This window comes from Condylostylus longicornis, unplaced genomic scaffold (genome assembly GCF_029603195.1).
Source record: "Condylostylus longicornis isolate FDR11 unplaced genomic scaffold, ASM2960319v2 ptg000038l, whole genome shotgun sequence".
In the NCBI taxonomy this organism is placed as follows: domain Eukaryota; kingdom Metazoa; phylum Arthropoda; class Insecta; order Diptera; family Dolichopodidae; genus Condylostylus; species Condylostylus longicornis.
Window position 1 is genome coordinate 84,149 of NW_026578007.1, and position 21,074 is coordinate 105,222.

The 21,074-nt window shown below is 34.1% G+C and overlaps 2 protein-coding genes across 3 annotated transcripts; one reads left to right on the top strand and one right to left on the bottom strand.

The window, feature by feature from the left end:
- Positions 1-13,096: 13,096 nt before the first annotated feature.
- LOC129609052 (NADH dehydrogenase [ubiquinone] 1 beta subcomplex subunit 5, mitochondrial) lies at positions 13,097-14,038 on the top strand. The gene is made up of 4 exons (XM_055520906.1): positions 13,097-13,320; positions 13,414-13,631; positions 13,682-13,788; positions 13,841-14,038. The coding sequence occupies exons 1-4, from the start codon at positions 13,224-13,226 to the stop codon at positions 13,980-13,982; spliced, it is 564 nt and encodes a 187-aa protein (XP_055376881.1). The 5' UTR covers positions 13,097-13,223; the 3' UTR covers positions 13,983-14,038.
- A 134-nt stretch (positions 14,039-14,172) lies between these two features.
- LOC129609053 (autophagy protein 12-like) lies at positions 14,173-14,894 on the bottom strand. Of its 2 annotated transcripts, none has more exons than XM_055520908.1 (3): positions 14,711-14,894; positions 14,515-14,627; positions 14,173-14,455 (listed from the first exon to the last, which is right to left on the bottom strand). In XM_055520908.1, the coding sequence occupies exons 1-3, from the start codon at positions 14,811-14,813 to the stop codon at positions 14,333-14,335; spliced, it is 339 nt and encodes a 112-aa protein (XP_055376883.1). In that variant the 5' UTR covers positions 14,814-14,894; the 3' UTR covers positions 14,173-14,332. The 2 variants fall into 2 exon arrangements, with proteins under 2 accessions (XP_055376883.1, XP_055376882.1); XM_055520907.1 differs by having other exon boundaries at positions 14,515-14,651.
- Positions 14,895-21,074: the final 6,180 nt, after the last annotated feature.

Consider the following 21,074-nt stretch of genomic DNA (forward strand, 5'->3'; position numbering starts at 1 on the left):
TTTAATCAAATACCGGGTCAAATTAAAGCCTTTTACAGTTATGGCAGAATTTTTGCGATGATAGTAAACAAAGTTCTAACAGATAGTAATTTAGTGAACAGTGAAAACAGAATGACGTGGAAAAAATTTGGTTACGTTCATATAAGCAACAACAAAAAAAGTTTTAAAGCAATAGTTAAGAATTTTTTTAATCACTTGCAACTTTCCACAGCATTTTAAAGAAACTTTCCATATATTTAAATATTAAAAAATAAAACTTAAATGTTTTAAATTTCGTAAGTATTTCGGAATTACAAAAAACGGCTGAAAATTACCATATTAAAATTAAAAGAGTAAAATTTTTAATATAAAGTTTTTATGGTTCGCGAAGCAAATGTCATAGTTCTCGAATGCGTTTAAATGTTAAGATGGTTCACAAAACGCAGCAAATTACGAGTATTTCGAAAAAAATATCAAAACTAGGCGAATATAAATTGTATGTGAGTAGAAGTAATTTTCAAAATTTTGTTATGATTTCCAGTAAGTAGTTTACATTATTTTAAAACTTTATGATGAAGTTTATTGTGAAAAATGTAAAACATTAGTAGTAACATAAATTTTAATTTTTAAATACATATCTATAACAAGGTAAATGTAATTAAAAATAAATAATTTTTTAATAAATAATATTTGTATAGCTATATTTGTTTTTTATGGCAAAATAAAAGTAGCGCTTGTATATAATAAATTACTAATTCATAAATTTTTAGTTTAAAAGAAATAAATCGCGAGCTGTTCGCGAAATTAGTAAAACTAATGGAAAGCAATCCGAAGATAGCTCGTGATGGAGTTAAGTTCGGACTTATTAAAAATGTATTGAAGGATATGTGGGCGAACTTTGATATGGAGTTCTCTGGTACCTCCAATAAAAAATTAATTATACTAACTCAGTTTGTGGTAACTCCAATCGATTTGACTGGTCCCTTAAACATCTCTACTACTACTAATGGCGTATTTATCACAATAGATTGAACCGGCACTCGATGAAAACATATTTTCATTTATTTACATATTCGCTTCGCGAGCCGTAATACTCTAGAAATAACATTTAAACTAAAAGCTTTTAAAGGTCTACTGAATGCAAATATTTAGGTAATAAATAATTACTATCACGTTGAATAACAGTCATATGCATCCTGTATTTGCATGCAATTATATTATCACAATATGGGTAAACATTAGAAAATGAAATATTTATTCGATAATAATCTTGTTGATAATAATCCGTATTATTATTAAATTGATAATAATCTTATTGAATAATCTTGATTTGAGTAGCCTAATCTTAAACTATTTAAATAAATAAAAAAGATTAATTTTTAAATAAATATCTAATACAAAAATATTAAATATGTTTCATAAAAGTCAACAAAAAATTAGATTGATTTCTATTTTAATACTTATTAGTACTTATTATAAAAAAGTCAAAACAGGCTTCTCTTATATATAATGCAGGCTTCTTATGAAGGGAATTTTCGATAATTCAGTTCTAACTTAGGTGTTGTTGAAAAGCACTTTCGAAAAATCCAAGCTTCAAAATCTCGCTTCTTTTTTTTCAAAAAAGCTTTATTTATTTCATTTTTTTTATCTTAAACTAATGTCTTTATATCTAACAAGTCCCAATGCTCTGAGAGAAACTTGATAGCACGACCTTATTTTATATGGGTTTTTTTAAATCAAAGTGGCTATTTTTTGAGAAGAAATATTAAAATAAATTCACACTTATTATAAAGCAGGTAATATTTGGAAAATATATTTGAAAAATTAAAAAAATATATTAATATTTTCATTGATAATTATTTTAAAATTATAAAAAAAGCGGAAAAACAATAAGCACATCCTTCGCCTTCAACGTTTTATATGTTACTGAAAGCATTTCATTATTTTTAAGTGAACAGCTTTTTTTCTCATAGGGTAAGTTAACTCAAGATATGGGGAGTAACTGTGGTGTCAAGTTGAAAATATAATTAATGAAACATAATTCTTAAATATTAATATAAATACTTCTTCTTTAGTAGCTTTACAGCCCGATGTGAGCCTTAGCTTGATTGACAATCCGCCTCCATTCTGCTCGGTCCGTTACTGCGTTATTTAGGTTGTTAACTTGTAATTTGTTTAAATCGTTTATCACATCGTCTTTCCATCTTAACCTCGGTCTGCCCCTAGATCTGTTGAGTAGGGGCCTTGCGTCATAAATTCTTTTTGGAGCTCTATCAGAGTTCATTCTGAATAAGTGCCCCGCCCAGCGCAGTCTTTGGGATTTTATATATCCAATAATGTCCTCATTGCCAATTAATTCCATCAGTTCCTGGTTCGTTCTAATTTCGTATTCGTCATTTTCGTTTCTTTTCGGCCCAAATATTTTTCGCAACATTTTTCGTTCAAAAACTCTTAGACCATTTATATCACTTTGTGATAATGTCCAAGTTTCGGAACTATAACTTAGAATTGGTCTCAGGATTGTTTTATATATCTGTAATTTACATTGTCTTGATAGTAATCTTGATCCCAATAGATGAGAAATTGTATAGTATGCTCTATTGGCCGTCAATATTTTATGCTTTATGTCTTTGTGGATATCATTATTTGAATTTATTTGTGCACCCAGATATATAAAATTATTCACACCTTCGAAATTGTAGTCATTAATAGTAATATTTTGCGCCACTCTTCTTGTATTTGATCTCGATACTATCATGTACTTTGTTTTATTTTCATTTATTTTCAATCGAATTCTTCGAGTCTGTTGATCAAGCCTTGTAAATATTTCAATTAAATCACGTTTACTTCTTGACATTATGGCGATATCATCAGCGTAAGCATAAATCTGGTAGGGCCTCGTAAATTTGATTGATAGTTTGGGATTATTTGCTCTGCGTAGATTGTCAATTTTTCGGCAATTGCCTTTGCTAATATCTTATAAGCAGTATTTAATAGCGTTATTCCTCTATAATTTGAACAGTCCGTTTTAGCCCCTTTTTTGTGAATTGGTAAAATTATACCAATATTCCATTCACTGGGTATCTGTTCATCATTCCATATTTTAATGATAATTTTATATATTCTTCTATATAGTGTGTCATCGGCTGATTTTATAATTTCTGCAGTGATACTATCTTGTCCGGATGATTTATTATTTTTAAGTTTTTGTATTGCGCTAATAATATTTTCATAAGATGGTTCTTCAATTTCATTTAGAGCTTGCACTTCAGGTATATTATTTGTGTGTTCTATGTTTATTTCGTCATCATCATTTGGGTTTAGCATGTCCTTAAAATATTCTTCCCATCTGTTTAATATTTCCATTTCTTCAGACAACATTATTCCATTTTTATTTTTTATATTCGTCAATTTAGGCTGAAAGGCTCGTCTTTCTTGTTTACACTTTTTATAAAACCTTCAGTTGATCTTTAAGTTGTTAATCGGGTGACTTTTTCAAATATAATGTTATCTTTTTCTTGGCTTTTTAAAAAGAGCAAGATATCGTCACAATTATAATTTTTTATTACGAGGGTCACTATTTATATTTCGGGTCTAGCAATAAAAAACAAACATTTATCATTGGAAATGGTTTTATTGTTTTTCAAAATATTCCCCATGAAGATCAATACACTTTTGCATGCGCTGAAACCAATTTTCGTAGCACTTTTTCCACTCCGATTGAGACACCTCCAAAACATGGTTTTTGAACGCATCGACTGCTTCTTCAGGTGTTGAAAATCGTTGTCCACGCATTTTTTTTTTTTGATGTGAGGGAATAAGAAGAAGTCACTGGGTGCTAAATCAGGACTGTACGGCGGATGACCCATCAATTCGACATTTTGAGTGCTCAAATAGTCCATTGTTTCAGCTGATTTGTGAGAGCTTGCATTGTCATGATGAAGAATGATTCGCCGGCGCTTGTTTGTTTTCCTTATTTCTTCGAAAACTTTCAGCAAACAGATGGTGGTGTACCATTCAGAATTGACCGTCCTACGTTCCACTAAAGGTACTGTGGCCACATGACCGGTTATACCAAAAAAAAACGCGATCATTTGCTTCGATGTGCTTCTTCCACGAACAACTTTTGTTGGATTTGGCTCGTCTTGGAACACCCATACGGTCGATTGCTGTTTCGTTTCGGGCTCATATGCATAGATCCATGATTCATCACCTGTGACTATCTTATAAACGTCTTTTGACGCACCGCGATTGAATTTTTTCAACATTTCTTTGCTCCAATCGACACGAGCCTTCTTTTGTGCAATCGTCAAATTTTTTGGGATCCATCGACAACACACCTTTTTCACGGCAAGATGTTCATGCAATATCTTATGTACGCTGGTGGAACTAATGCCCAAGGATGCCTCAATCTCACAGTATGTCACATGCCGGTCCATCATTATCATTTCGCGCACAGCATCGATGGTTTCCGGCAAAACGACCGAAATTGGCCGACCTTCACGAAATTCATCCTGGAGCGAACGGCGTCCGAAACCAAACTCTTGATACCAGCGATTTACAGTGGTTTTTGATGGTGCTTCATCACCAAAAGTCGAAACAAGTTGATCGAGACACTCTTGTCTCGATAATCCGCGCCGAAAATCGTAAAAAATCATCGCACGAAAATTTTCACGGGACAATTCCATTTTTTGACCGAGATGAATTTTTCAAGTCACTGTAAACAAAACAATTCGCGCTCGAATGACAAAACGTTCTGAGTGAAGTTGTCCTAAAAAATGTCAAACTTTCCAATGGAAGTGTCAGATACGAGTACCTTTTAACACTAATGTTATCTTTTTTTCTTCTTTAGAGGTATATGTGTAGTAATTGCTATCTATGCTTGTAAGCATATCACATACATATATTTTTATAGTCAGAAATGGATTTAGTGCAAATCACCGCATAGTTATTATTACGTTCTTTAACGAGGAAATTATTAATTTTAGGATTATTTTTTATTGAGTTTTTCAAATAGAATATATCGGCATATATAAATTTATCGGTGGCATTTTACCTAAACTTTTAGATTGTGCATTAATATTTTGTGTATTATTATTTGTATTATTTTCATTATTTTGAATTTTTGTGTTTTTATTCTTATTACAAAAAGGATTATTTGAGTTTTTATCATTGCGATTTTCAGTGTTTTTACTTTTTCTTTCTTTATTTTTTTGTTTTAAAAGTTTAGCATAGTCGATAAAAAACTCTTTATCATTTTCTGTTTCACTCACACTATTATTAGTTACAATATGATCTTCATCACCTTCCATATCCATAAGAGGTTGGAATTGATTTTGCGTATTATTTTGGTGTTAGAAGTACTAGGTAAATTATCTATATTATTAGATACTCCTAACATTTCGTTAAGTTCACCAAAATCTTTTTTTAGTTTTTCATTTTACTTTTGCAAACTACCATATTGTTTTTTAGATACAACTATTTTATTAAAATCAATATTTATATCATCTTCAACACAGGTTTTTGGAAAAAATGTTTCGGTTGATTCTAATTTGTTTGTTTTTATTTAAATAACTTTAATAATATTTATTTTTATTAATTATTATTATAAATATTTAATTTTTTTTTTATAAAAATAAAACAATATTAATTATGCCGTTCAAATTACGTTTACACACGATCATTTACCACGGTAAACTCCAAAATTTAAGTCCTTTAAAATCTCGCAGGTACCCGAATCAGTATAGCCATTTCCATAAAATTTTCAAAAAATTCACATATTTAAAATTTTATTGAACACACGTTTACAAAATTTCATATAAATATATTTTTATTAGTTTTTGAAATATTTTAAATAATGAGTTGCATGGCAGCTACTTGAACCCGTTTTTCGAATTGGTTCAATTACAATGGAAAATTATAAAATTAATAAGAGTAGAAGACCCTAGTGCGGATCGCTCTGAACGCAAATATGTTCGAAATCCATTTACCGGAAAAAAATTCGTAACTGCGCAGCTAATGTACTCATTTAATCGAAGTAGTGCAATTGTGTTCAGTTTTAGTAATGAAAGTGAATTAGCAAATGCAAAATGGACGTAGATATTACGTTTGTTCACATTTTTAGAAGTCCATTGGCAACCATTAGTAAAGTTAATCACTTTAAATTGGAAAAACAAGTATTATTTTACCATGTCGTGGTCTATTGCATTGATTCTTTTTAAGTGCTTTCTATATAATTTATAAATAATATCTTACTTACATATGTATATCGTTAGGGGAGAAGAGGGACACTTGATCCCTCTGGCGTCTTGATCACCTATTAAAATTTTAGAATTGCCGCCAATCAATAGATATCTCCTTCAATACACATAGACTAAACCTATTAGAGTGAACATGTACCACTTCTTCTCTCTTTGCAATTTTTAAAGTTTTTTTTATTAAGTGGAAAATATTTTACTTACGGTGTAAAATTGCAAGCAAGTAGCAATATTTTTGTATTTTAAGTAACATTTAGATTTATAATTTTTAAATATGTAAAGAGAGACCATAAGATTACTATTTAAATTAACTTTTAAAATGATTTAAAAAAAGCAGATTAAGGTAAACTTGATCACTTCTCGAATAGAAAACATGATCCGAAGGAATCCAACCCCCCAAGTAATAATTTCCAATAGTAATACCCTAAAAAATTTACCAAAACTCTCCTAAAACTTTCATACCACACTCCATACTCTCATCAATTTTTTTTTCTCTTTCTTGTTTTATGCAACTCTCGTGAAATTCTTATAATAAAGACTTAGCACTTGTAGTGTTAAATATTCTGCTACTCTTATAGCAAAACTACTTTTTCGCCAGCTCAATCTCTTGCTTCTCCGAAATGGTTTGTTATAGTTTTTTAAGGGTACCCTGTACACTTATCAACGGTGAGCTGTATTTATGCACATGCATTTTGTATAGTCTTATTGATTTCTGTTGCCGCCGCTTCCAGATCCCCCACCGTTAGGAGTTCGTTCTGGACACCAGCAACGGCACTCGACATATGGTCCGAGAGCGAAAGCTTCCTTGAAACATGGCAGTCAGAGACAATGTCACTTATTCTCACTCATTATTGCGTTTGTGTTTGAGCTTCCGCCGTGAGGTCTTGTGAAATATGCTTATTTATGCAAAAAACATTCAGACCGTTTCTGACCATGATTACGGCCCTGGGTCTCTCTGCATTCAGATCATAAATGTATCTACAATATTTGTTATTTGTAAGGCCTCTGCAAGTTTTTTAATTCTCTACGACTGTCCGCCACTGGTTGTTCGGCGCCGCAATTGTCCTGGACATGGGTCCCTAAGTGTTCGGCGGGAGCGTGGGGAGGCTACAATAAGTCAAGAATGGCTGCGGTGGGTTGGGGGGTTACTCCTGTCCCACTCGGTTCCCTTAAAATCTGCAATCTACAAGGCCTCTAAGTTTACCATTGTGAGTTCAAGGTTCTTGGAGGAAGGCAATGTCCTAGCAACTGCTAAACGAAAGCTTCGCGAGATTATCAGAGGATACCGTTAACCTATGGAGATTAATCTGAACACATCGAACGGTCGATTTACTCATACGATTGTTCGCCACCTATTTAAGGCACCTATCCTTGCCCTTTCGGGGTTTTCCTTTTGTTTTCCTGACCCAAGTTTCTTCCACCATTGAGTTCGGATTTGCACCACTGCTCGCAGACGAGGCCTTAACGGCCAAAGTAGCCGAGACGCCGTCATTGCACACCGTAAATGTAGATGCCGCATCAGTCTCGAACCCTTCAAGAGAAACCGTCAAGGTTTTCTTGAGCGAGTTTCCCGGGTTTTAAAGTCCAGGCAACGAAGGTTTGATTAGATTGGGGACGAGTTTGCCTCTATTCTCCCAGACCGTTCGCAACTAATGCTGCGCCGTTCGTCTCTTTTCCGGTTACCCAGCAAAAAGGGGCAAATGCAATCCAACGGGATTAGATTCATGCTAGAATTCCACTACTAAATTCATGATTGAATCCTAAATCAGTTGAAGCTGAACCTCGGTCAATTTTTTTTGAAGATATTGTTTCTGGGTTATGACAAGATGGATTGGAGCCGATTTTCGAAGGCTCCGACGCCACAGGAACAGTGTTTCTATTTTTCCTATCCCTTTTTTGGGGGTTGCTATTTTGTCTAAGAACCCTCTTCGCTGCGCCATTTAGAAACTTCTGGACCCGCAAATCACTTAATCGATCTCGAAGATGTGCAGTTGTTGACACAGATTTTGGATCGATGTCTCCCAGCACCCCCCCACTCCTACGAGGAAGAGCATCACATTTCCCCAGGAGGTGCACCGAGGCCTCTCCATACTCCCCACAGAATCTGCAAGTATCCTCATTTTCCAGGCCCAACCAACTTAGGTGTCCCCTAAGCCTGTAGTGACCCGTGAAAATGCCGGTGAGGACTCTCCCCTGGTTCTTGCCCATCCCTACAATTTTGTTAAATCGCTTCTGCGATTACTACATACTATACCAACGAATAGTATGTGGTCCGATTCCGCAGAAGTGCTCCGGCCCAATAAGAAGTGTGTTTGCCCTCTTCCTTGCAAGAGCATCAGCGGCCTCATTTCCTTCCACGAAAACATGGCCCGGCACTCAAAACAGTGTGACCCGGTTGCATCTGCCTAACTCATTGAGCTTCTCAAGGCAGCCCCATACTGCCGCGGAGGACACTGAAACGAGTTTAGCGCTCCGATCGCAGCCCGGCTATCCGACATAATCACTATCTCCTGTCTCCGATATCCTCTTTCCAGGCTGAACCGCACACACATTTAAATGGCGTTAAAATCAGCCCAAAACACACTCGGAAAAGTTCCCACCTCCTGAAGCTGTACCTCCTTACCATGTCATCCCGAGGCATCGATAGGCACGGAACTTCCCCGACACGACGATCTTGATCTCTCACACCGATTATTCCGGCTCCATTTCTCCACAACCTGAAAATGGTAGCCTTCGCTGCCATCTAAACAAAAAAGTTGCAAGGAAAAATCACCTCCATTGCCGCCGTTGGACAAGTTCTCATAGCCCCTGTGATGCAGACGCGTGCGAATCTCTGCAATCGTTCCAGGTTGTTTCTAGCCGTACCAAGAGCCACCCTTCTTGCCTATGCAACTGCTCCATAAGTTAGGAGCGGCACAACCATCATGGTATACATCCACGACATGACAGACGGGGAGCAGCCCCACGACCTGCCCGAGATGGCCCCGCAAACCATAAGTGCCCGGGTTCCCCGTGCACACACAGCTTCCTAGTGACTTCGCCAAAGAAGCTTAGAATCAAACACCACTTCTGAGGCCCACAATATTGCACCAGGCCGGGCCACCCGTGATCCCCTTTGGACTATATCACAAAGAGTTCCCTCAAACTTACCTCTAGCGATGATGACAATATCATCCGCATAAGCCTGGACACCTATTCCCCGACGAAACAACTCATCAGGGAGTCAATCCACCACCAAACTCCACATTAGCAGGGACGGAACCCCACCCTGTGGGCATCCCCTGGCCACGCGCATCCTTAAGGTGCTCTGCACCACAGCAGTCTCTGCAACTCTCATAGCCAACATATTAGACATGCATAGAGAGGTGCTATCATTCACGTCCCTACGCCTAAGAGCGCCCGCAATCGCCTAATGAGAAGTGTTGTTGAAGGCCCCCTCTCCCTGTTCTATTGTGCTTTCTAGGGTACTAGCAATCGACCTCCCCGCCCGATACGCATGCTGGCAATCGCTCAGCAGCCTCCTCGCCAGCAACCCCCCCCCCCCCCCCCCCCCCGCCCCCCCGGACATGGTTATCAACTCAATAAGAACGATATGAGGCTAATCGGTCTGAATGACTTGGCCAACTTCTCACTTTATGAATAAAAACAACCTTAGCTACCCGCCAGGAATGTATCCGATACCTAAGTTACTCCTAAATATTTATGTTAAGAAAGGCATAATTAGCTCCAGCCCCCGTTGCAGAAGTGCTGGTGAAATCCCATCCACTCCCGACGCCTTGAAGGGCTGGAAAATGCCAAAAGCCCACCTTATCCTTTCCTCCGTAATTATGCGTGCAGCTCTCTGCCAATCCTCAGGATGTGGTATCTTGCATTCCCACGCCACGGGTCCGACATACGGAGTACTGCCGGGGAAATGAGTCTCCAGGAGGAGAAGAGCCCTTTGCTCCTCGTTCTCCATGTAGCCGCCATCCGGCCTCCTTAAAGAAACAGTCACTGGCACCCTGTTTCTAGCCAGGGCCCTATACAGTCTCGCAGCCGCCGGCGTCTCCGCTGTGCTCCCGCAGAATGATCTACAGCTTCTACGCTTAGCACTGCGAATCTCCTTTCTGTAGGCTGTCAAGTTCATCTTGTACTCTTCCCAAGTACCTTCTCGCTTAGTCCTATTGAATAGCCCGCCCCTCAGGTTTTCCAATCGCGAGGTCCACAAGGTGCATATGTGAAATCCCTTGGCACACTAATGGGGCAGTTCGATTCAAAAGCCTCGACCATAATTCCCTTCTAGGTCCCTTCTGTATCCCCCCCAGTTTGTACGCCTCGGATTTCTGAAGGAAGATTTCTCCTCGATCAACACGCCCAACAAAACGGGATAATTCTATGATCTGACATAGAAGCCTCCCCCGATACCTTCCAGTCGCGTACCAGAAACCCCACATTCGGACTGCCGAATGTGATATCCAGTACCTCTTCTCTAACCTTAATTACAAAAGTTGGGACATTCCCTACATTAAATATTTCTAGGTTTTCTTTAACTACAAATTCTAATAAAGACTCACCTCTAGTGTTAGTGTCGCTGCTTCCCCATGCAACGTGATGCCCATTCGCATCACAGCCCCTGATGTGTGGCCACCTTTTCCTATTGCACTGCCCCACAAGCCTCCGTACCTCCGGTGGCGGAGGGGATGCTCCATCCCCCTGAGAGTACGCTGATATCTCCAAATCCTTGCTCCAACATTAATGCCGGCCCTGACAAGTGTGAGGTCCCTTGTCATGTACTCTGGAAGTAAAATAAAGTTAATATTTTTTCTAATTAGAATGCAGTTCCTGGGTCGGTTCTGCCCGTAATCCCATACGACCTGCGCATCCCTAATTAACAGTCCTTTGATCTGCCACTTGCATACCCAGGGCTCCTTTATCACGGCTATGCCCAGAAGTTCCTTGGTGAACTTCCTTTCCAGAACAGCCGAAGCTGCTCTGGCGTGGTGGACATTCACCTGGGCGACCCTGGGGCCTTCGTCCCTCATTAGTTGAGTTGACTGGCAGGATGATCTTCCCCTGCCATCGGGACGTCATTTTCTGGGAAGGACTCCCTAAGACTCAGAAGAGTTTGCTCCAGGTCTTCCACCATCTCCTCCGTCGTTAATGAAGGGGGACGCCCCTCATCCGGTTTCATATTCCTCGAAAAAACCTCCCTCGTCCATTCATTCCTTTTTGGGATCATATGACTTCCGTGGCGATTCTTGCCGGCCCGCCGAGGATTCCACCAGCCCCGTTCTTTCAGGCTGCCCATTCTGAGCCCGTGTACAGAGATTTTCCCGAACCCGTACCGCCAAATGTGGCCGCCCCGGCTCATGGCTTCCGCGGAAGGGTATGGGGTGCATTCCCATATTCCTTCTTTCAACCGTCTTCCTTCTTTTGGCCTTCTCTTCTTGGGTGTCAAGGACTCACGTCCGCGCTTGCACCCAATTGTTTCATGAATCTAACTTTATTATTTTTCTGAATATTTAAAATTTGATTATGGAGTTGTATGGCAGCTATCTAAACCTGTCAACCTATTTCATCAAAACTTCACGGATATACATATGTAACCCGAAATTGGACACACAACTGCCAAGTTTCATGAATCTAACTATAATATTTTCTCAAATAGTTAAACTTTATTTTTGGAGCCATTCCACTTCAGGATAAAATTTTCAGAATATTTGTATATAAAATGTAATTGGAAACATCTTTGCAAAATTTGATATTAGTTTTTGAAATATTCAAAACAAATCATTTTGAGTTGTATGGCAGCTACCCGAACCCGTTGTCCGAATTAGCCCAATTACAATAGCAGCCGTCCTTAGCAAAAAACAAACAACTTGTGAAAGTTTGGTGTCAATTGCATCATACGTTTTTTAATTATCGTATGATCGGACGGACGGCCGTGACCAAATCAACGCAGAATTTTACGCTGAGCAAAAAACATGTGTACATACATATTTATACATACATATTATGTCCATGCCGAAGACGACTTCTTCAAGTGCTTACAAGCTAAATACCAAAGTGAATACAACCTTCACGATGGAGCAGGGTATAGAACGTCTGGTGTAATACTTTGTGAGAAAAATGAGATAAAATGATAACGCCATAGTTTGCTTCATGTTTAAAGTTTCGTAAAGTACAATTTACTGTTTTAAAATAGTTTTACATGATAAAGCTATCAAAACATATATGTATATACATATGTATGTTCTTCCTATGTTCTGTCTGTTTTTGATAAATATTGTGAAATTTTACATTTACTAAGTTTTGTTAATAATAAATTGGTAAAATATAAAAAAATGCTACTTTGTATAGCATTACAATACACCGCAAATTCTTTAACGTCAAAATTTTGTTTTCAGTCTGCAAACTGTCTGACGTATAAAACTTTTACGGAAAGAAATGTAGTAAACTTTTTACCCGTAATCAACTTTGAATTTTGATCATCCGTAAACGTCAAAACAAAAAAAAATTTTTTTCAGATTTAAAATAATTTTATACTTACATATTAAAAATTAACAAAAAAAATATTTTTTATATTATTTTTAACGTAAGTCACTCAATACATCAAATTTATTTACTCAGACAACTCAGATTTTGTCAAATTTGACGTTTAAGAATTTACCAATAGTCTTTATACACTAGTGTAAAAAATATAAATAATGTAAGTATTAAAAAATTTTCATTTTACAATAAATTACAATATATTTGATGACTCATTTTCCATCTACATTTCAAACTAAAAATTTCGAAAATTTGTATTTTATATGTTAATTTTTCTAGGGGTGCTATGTTTACTAAAAATTCGTTCTAATCTTGACATAACAAAAATATATGTCAGCCATGGTTCAAATTAACAAGTGACTGATACTTATTTATATTGTCTTGGATTTTGTTGAATAGGTTGTCATTTGTCAGCACCTGATTTGGAAAAACAAAATTATTTTAAGAGGAGCTAAAAAAATGGCTATCTTAAGCAGCCTATTTCGATCTTCTCATTTTCAAAACACCAAGCGAGATTTGAATAAAATAATTTATTCTTTAATATTTAAAAGCCATGGTAAGACAATTTTATTTGTTAATATGTGTGCACATATAAACTAAGTTATGCAATAATTTACTTCCTACAAAATAATGTTTCAATATTTTTCAGTAAATCAAACTAGAAATATGAGTGGTGGTCATCACCATTTTGCTATTCAGCCTTCTAGATTTCAATTCAAAAAATTTAAAGATCTACTCCATTATTTTGTCATGTTAGGCGTAATTCCAATCACTGCAATTGTAATGTACACAAATATATTTATTGGACCAGCTGAGCTTCGAGAAATACCCGAAGGTTATGTTCCGAAACACTGGGAATACCACAAGGTAAGGGTTTTTAATTTGATATATATTTGAACCAATTGTAATCCTTTAAGCATCCAATCTCACGATTCCTGGCTCAATATGTTTACCCATCACCCCAACAAGAATATGAGAAAATGTGTCACTTTTTGTACGAAGAAAACGAGAAGGCGCAACTCAGGTAAATAAGTTAATTATTTTTTTATGTTAAGTTACAGTGATTTTTTCTATAGGAAACTCGAAGCCCAAATCAAAGAAAAGATGGCTTCCCGGAATGATTATCAAGCATATTACTACAGACCTGCTATTGCTAAATATCACAGAATATCCAAAGAAGCTGCAGATTATCTTGAATCGATTAGAGGAGATAATTAATTAATTTCAAATTTATGTATTTAATTCAGAATAGACCTTATTAGAAAATCCACAAATACTATTTTTCCTTTAATAAGTAATCGTTTCGTTAAATAAGCGTAATGAGACCGACACGTTACTGCGAAAGTAGCCGTAATTGTACGGCTAAATTAAAAATACTTTAAAAGATAAGCACATTTTTCGATTGAAATTTTAATTTTAATTAGCGTTTTTACAATATTTTAATTTAGATATACATATATACTATAGATATATAGATAATACTAGCATAAGCAATTTTAAGCAACAAATTCAATAATCTGGGTTCAAATAATCCAACATATACATTAAAATCAAAGTAAGATATATTTTTAGCCCCACGCCTGATTTTTACAATAGTATAACACTAATTTTCCGTTAGTCCCATGACACTCGTACAAATTTTTGACTAGTTGATCAGGAGAAGGAGCAAAAGTTTGGTTGACGTATAAAAACTAGAAAGAAAAATGGTTTCAAAATTTAACAATTACTTATTTCGTTTAATATAACTTACTATTTTTTCTTCGGGATCAAGTTTAAGGTATTTATGAACGAACTTTTGGATCCAACATATAGGCTTCTCTTGATCCACCGCCCATCGCCTTTTTTTCATTATGGGAACGTTACCTGTAGCGTTTAGTAAAATATCAACTAAAACAGAATATTTTCATAGAGTACTTTGCTAATAACTACTTTTAAAACCATCTCACTTTTGGCAGGTAAAGCTCCATTTGTTGGATTCTTCTGAACTCCAGTTGTTTCATCTGCTCCGATATTGGCACTGTTGCTTTGAATTGATTCTGCATCTGCCATTTTCAAAAAAATATATTTTATTAATATTTAAGAGGAATAGACTTGATTCTAAAAAAAAAATAAACCAATAATCAAACTCGATTGATATCGAGTTTTTCAAAAATCGATTAATTCGCTTAAGATTACCTATACTATCGAGATTAAGATTTCTAAACTTTTTTTGCCAAAAAAAGTGAGAAGAATGACTTCTGAACGGAATTTCTGAAAAACCTCTATTTTATTCATGAAATTTTAAGTTGTGAAATTTAATTAAATAGAATTTTTCTAAAATACCATTATATGCTGAGACACGTACACTTTAAGTACAAATCAGTACTAAACTAATATCAAGATTAATATTAATACAATAACTTATAATAAATAAAACAAAATTTCACTCATCTTTATTTCAATATATTGGATCTGTTTGGTAAAAAACTTTAGAAAGAGAAAGCAGTGACGGAACTTATCGAAAAAATAAAAATTCTTATTTCAAAAAAAAATTTTAACCAGACGGAAAAGTTGAAAAAATTCCAAAAAATAAAAATTTAATAATTACATTTGTAAACCTAAAATTTCAAAATATTTATCAAACGAAAACAAATGTTTTTTGATTTCCGAAAAACTAAAAACCGAAAATTTTGATTTTGGATGAAAAAAGTGTGAAACTTAGAATAAACTATTTGTAAATTAGTTTTTTTATTTAGTTTCATTTTTAATTAAAAAGTTGTGAAAAAAATTATTGTTAATGAACATTTCTTTTTCTTAAAAACGTTTTGACATAACAAAGAAAAATATATAATGTTTTGAAGCTCTAAGATTTCGAAAAGTTTTTAAAACACTAAATTTTACTTCACAAAACTTGGAAAAAACTTTAAACATTGAGAAAATGAAAACGTCATCATTTTCTCTCATATTTGTTTTTTCCAGAGTATTAAACATAATATTTATAAAGTTTTTAAATTCTTTCCATAGTGACAGACCATTGTTAGGCATGAAAAAAGAATAAAAATCAATTTTCTCACAATTCACTAATCGATTTTAATCGCACTATCGCCTAAATTGATTTCGTGATTTCCGATTCTGTTCGATTTATATAATAGTCATTAATGAATAAGTATAGCGCTCTCCTCAGATAAAAAATGTCAGGTCAGTAAAGTTACATTCAGATCTTCAGTTAAAAATTTACCTTGGAAACAATATAGGCTGTAAAAAATTTAAACAAATTGAAATTCATTTATAACAAACAAAATTTAACGGAAGACATTTCTATATTTTAGTTAGAATAATATTTTATATTTTTTAGTTTGAATTTGTGGGCTAAAAGTAATGCAAATTTTAAAGAAACTAGTAAATTCGAGAATTCAGACTAGAAATAAAGCTGGATTCATTGGTTTGTCGTTTTTGAGCTGAACTATTTGTAGTCGAACTTTTTTTTCTCTTTATTGTTCATTGGTTCGTCTGATGAAAGCTGATTGCTTTTTTTTATTATGATGGATTTATTGCTTTTTTGACAAGAATTATATAATATAATTGTAATAGTTCAGTATACGTAAATTTGACGTTTTAAAAACCCTCCGCACTAAAATTGAAGTTGATTCAACTTTTTGAGAGAAAAGCTATACTAAAAATAAGAGAATGCCAAAAACTCAAATTTTCATACAAAATATATCAGCTCGTCTATCTATTAATATAAAAATTCATAATTTTTTTCTAAAATCAAACATTTCTAAAAAATATGATAATTAAATATCCTACCCGCAATATTTTCAATACCTAATTCGCTTTTGATTTAGTATTCCAGTTTTTATAATTTATAATTAAATTATTCGTATTTATATAAAAAATAAAAATAAAATTCAATTAAGCCTAACCTTAGTATTATTTCTTCTTCTTTTCATTCCTCTTCTCATAGGACATGGATGGCAATTAAAGGGCACGCGTGCCAAACTTGGCACGGAAAAAAAATTTGATGGCACGTTATAGTTGTGCCTCGACAAATTTTTATATAGATTTTTTTTCTAATAAAAAATCTAAAAACTCGTTGAAAAATTGATTGAATGAAAAATTTCCTAAAAATGATAATTTCCTAATAGCGAAATGACAAATATTCAAAACCAAACATATTCAAATGTTATATTCTTTTTATTTTTGTTTTTTTTTCACTTCACTAACCCAGCATTTACACGTACAAGTTACTTGCAAGAAAGTTGCAATACATACAAAAATTTTACTAACACATTGAAATATTTCTACTTGCTTGTTTACTTGCAGTTCAACTTGCAAGAAAATTTTGCTGCCAGTAATTTGACATATTGAGAATTTCTTGCGAAAGTCTTTTTTCCGTTTTGAATCATGTACATTCAAAGACTAGAAACAGATTAACAGAGGAAGATTCGGCAGCATGTATTACTCTGCAGTCAACAATGTACCAGCCCGACATAAAAACTCTTGCAAGTAATATGAAACAAAAAGTTTCTGATAAAAAATTAAATTAATATTTTTTCTATCTGTATTTATTAATTTTTATACCTTGAACTATAATATGTATAAATAAATATTATTACAACTTGTCATAATATTGTATTTACCTAACCATACCTGTACTTGGTACTGTGCTGGCACGGGAAAAAGTGTGACAATAAATTTCCCCAAATTTTGGCACTTTGATCAAACCCTATTTGCCATCCCTGTCATAGGAGATTGGACACCATCATTTTACAGGTGTTTCTGGATCTGACTCTTAACATGACTTGATTGAAGGGAAGATTGCACCGTTCTGCTATGTTCTTGGGCCATGATTTTTTAGCTCATCTCCTGCTTCTTGTACCCTGCATTTTTCCTTGCAATACCAATTGTAGAATGTTATACCTCTCACAACTCATGATGATACCGAGATACCCGAGCTTTCTCACCTTTATAGATACAAATAGCTTTTTCTCCGTATCCATCTTCCTTACAACCTTCACGTTCGAGACTCAATCCTGCCATGAAATATTGAGTAATCTCCGATAACACCACAGCTCGAAAGCTTCAAAATGATTTAGTTTTGACTGTCTCAGGGTGCGGTCTCCATTCCATACTGCAGTTGAGGCCACACTTACCACTTCACAATCTTAACTTTCAAACTGAGGTGTAATTCTCCAGTTGTAATTATTTTTGCTTTATAATTATTTATCTCTAGCTTGCTGGATTTTTGCGCGGATTTCCGTTTTACTAGAAGCACTGGCTTCGATAATAGTACCCAAGTATTTCAAGGATCTCACTTTTTCTATTTTGTTCCTGTCGAACCACACCCGTTGCTGCCTGCACTGTTTTTTGAGAACACCATATATTTGTTTTTTTTTTTACATTTATTTTTAATCCATAGTTTATGGATTGGGTATTTATGACATCAAGTAATTTTTGCAATTCACTTGCGCTATTTGCTATTAATACGAAATCATTGGCAAAATGAATGTTATTAATTAGTTTTCCATTTATACTAACTCCCGGACTATTTCATCCTGTATATGTTTAAAAATATGTTTAGCATACAAGTTGAACAGCAACGGAGATAGTATACACCCTTGTCTGACACCTTTTTTTATCATAATTTCTTCAGACAACCTATCCGCTATTCTTATCGCAGCTGTTTGATTCCAATACAAATTCATTATGATTCTTATGTCTTTCTCGTCTAGATTAACATTTTCCTAGATTTCTATCACCTCTTCATTCATTGCAGTACTTCTTTGCACAATTGTATTTAACATAACTAGTGCTTTTCTAGTTCCAACTGCATTTCTAAATTCAAATTAAGTATGTATCACTAATATTTTTTTCCAACTTTCTAAAAACTCTGCTATGGATGACTTTCAGAAATATTTTTAGTGCTTGTGATACTAAAGTTATTGTTTTGAAATCTTTACATTTGACGGCTTTACTCTTCTTCGGCATGGTAACAAAAGTCGATTTCAGCCAGTCCTCAGGTATACTTCCGAAATCATATATGTACTTTATTGAAAAATTTCGCCAGTATTTTTAAACTGTTTTCATTTATGATTTTCACAATTTCGTTAGGAATATTGTCTGGTCAACCGCAAACCCTTTCTTTGCTCAATTTAAAACTGCCTTAATTTCTTCCGCTGATTTTTCCGACCCGTAAATACACAATTTTTCCGATATGTCTGGTCTCATCTTCAAATAATCTTTCTGCAGATCTTTCCCACATTTTTAATCTGTCAACCGGATCTGTGATGACCCTGTCGTCTTACTTTTTTAACACGTCTACGCTATTTTTTTCTCTGAATATGAAATTTTTTTTAACTTTTTGTGCAGATGGTCACTGTTTCCAAGTTTATATAATGCTTCAGTGCTTTCGCCTGTCTAATTTTTCTTTTTATAATTTTATTCACTTCTTTGTACTTTGGTTTATCGATTTGTTTTCACTTCCTTCTTTCTTCCATCAGGTCTAGTATTTCTTTAGTCATCTATCCTTTTCTAGCTTGACTTTGTTCTGTATATTTTAAATCGTATAAAGCCCTGTTGAACAACCTTGAAACTTAGCCACGCATTATTGCGTTCATCATCTCTATCAATTATAACTTCCATTATTTCTAATTCACTGTTAATTTTTTTTGCTGTTCTATCTCTATTTTTGGTGTTTTAAAACCAAGGCAATGTATTTGCCGTTAAAACACTTTGAAATGAAATTCGTTAAGGTTTTAAACAAACAGCGGTTGTATTTGATTTAATTTCAAAGCCACACTATTCTTTGTGAAGAATACTGTTATCATTAAGAAGGAATAAATACAAATTATTTTTTCCATATTTTAAAAAATTTATAAGAGTGTAAATATCACAAATATTGGACGATAGATAGAAGAAGAATTTTGTTTCCATCTTTGAAAGCCGGTGTCTTTCATTAAAAACCGGTGAATCACTCACCCTTTTTTAATGAAACAGAAAAACATAATGTTTCAGAGAAATGAATCAGAGATCGCAGAATTTTTTGATAAATTTAGTTGAGATTTTATTATACCCCGCAGCTGCAGTAGAATTTAAAGACCCGCTAACCTTTCTTACTGTTAGTTTGATGCAGGGAAAAATTTAAAAAAATATTTGGAACCAAATTGCTCATATACAGCATACCGATTGGATTATTAGGAATATCAATTTTTTCCGTAGAACTCAAAAAAAAAGTTATTCATTTCCTCAACTATATAATTTTTATCAGATATGCAACGGCCATCAACTTTGATTGAAAATTGATCAGCGTACTTTTTGTTAAGAAATATATTTTAAACTAGGTATTTTCGAATAAATTAGAAATGTTCATATGGTGATTTGGAATGTTTGTAAAATAAAAAACGATTAAATACAAAAAATATGCAGAAATTATTTTATTTCATTTAAATATTAACAAAATTAAATTTCTTGTTTTTAGAAACTAGTTACTTATTACAGGTAACAAATTACATTATATTAAATAGGTAACAAGATATTTTTGAGGTAAAATCAAAATAGAAAATATATAAAAACTTACATATAACATATTTACATCAAAGAATAAAATTTTTAATCCATTTTTTTTTAAACTAGTAACATTTTATGAAAAAACCAATAAATTTTATGACGTAAATGTACCTATGTATTCAACTAAATTCACAAAATTTTTTAATTTTCTTTTATTAGAGATTAAATTACATACTTATTTAAATTGTTAAAATCTTAACATTAGTAGGTAATTGATTAAATTATACTTGCCAACGGCAACAGAATAAAATTTAAAGCTCTTACAAATTAAAAATACTTCGTTGGTGTCGAATCGCTTTTTCTTAATGCTCGTATGCATTTGTCCCTGATGACTTCGTTCTTTGGCAAAGTAAATGAGGGTATAGCATTTACGTTCTCCTTTTCTCGTAGACTATTGCTTCTGCATAATTCGATGCAGCACATTCGGGGCATTTCTATTTATATGAAGGTAATCAAATATACTATTATATTTTATTTAAATATGATTACAATAGAAACTTTAAAAAGTACACCGAATCTTACTACCTAATAGATACATACATATGTCCAGGTGGTGTCATACACGGCGTCCGTGGGGTCCGCGCGTTAAAAATTTCAGAGCCCGCCGTACCCTTTGTTAAAATTTTAAATGTTTTTGTTAGCCTGGCAATTTTATCATTTTATGTTACGATTTTATATTTTATATTTTTTTTCTCTTCTTTATTATAGGGAAAAAATTAAAACAATATTATACTTGATTATTCCGAATAACCAAATATAATATTT

Coding starts and splice junctions, on each gene's coding strand:
- LOC129609053 (XM_055520907.1), bottom strand. CDS start 14,813: ATGGCAGATGCAGAATCAATTCAAAGCAACAGTGCCAATATCGGAGCA. Junction 14,652..14,710: donor TGGAGCTTTACCTGCCAAAA/GTGAGATGGTTT, acceptor ATTCTGTTTTAG/TTGATATTTTACTAAACGCT. Junction 14,456..14,514: donor TTGATCCCGAAGAAAAAATA/GTAAGTTATATT, acceptor TTTTCTTTCTAG/TTTTTATACGTCAACCAAAC.
- LOC129609052 (XM_055520906.1), top strand. CDS start 13,224: ATGGCTATCTTAAGCAGCCTATTTCGATCTTCTCATTTTCAAAACACC. Junction 13,632..13,681: donor AACACTGGGAATACCACAAG/GTAAGGGTTTTT, acceptor TAATCCTTTAAG/CATCCAATCTCACGATTCCT. Junction 13,789..13,840: donor AACGAGAAGGCGCAACTCAG/GTAAATAAGTTA, acceptor TTTTTTCTATAG/GAAACTCGAAGCCCAAATCA.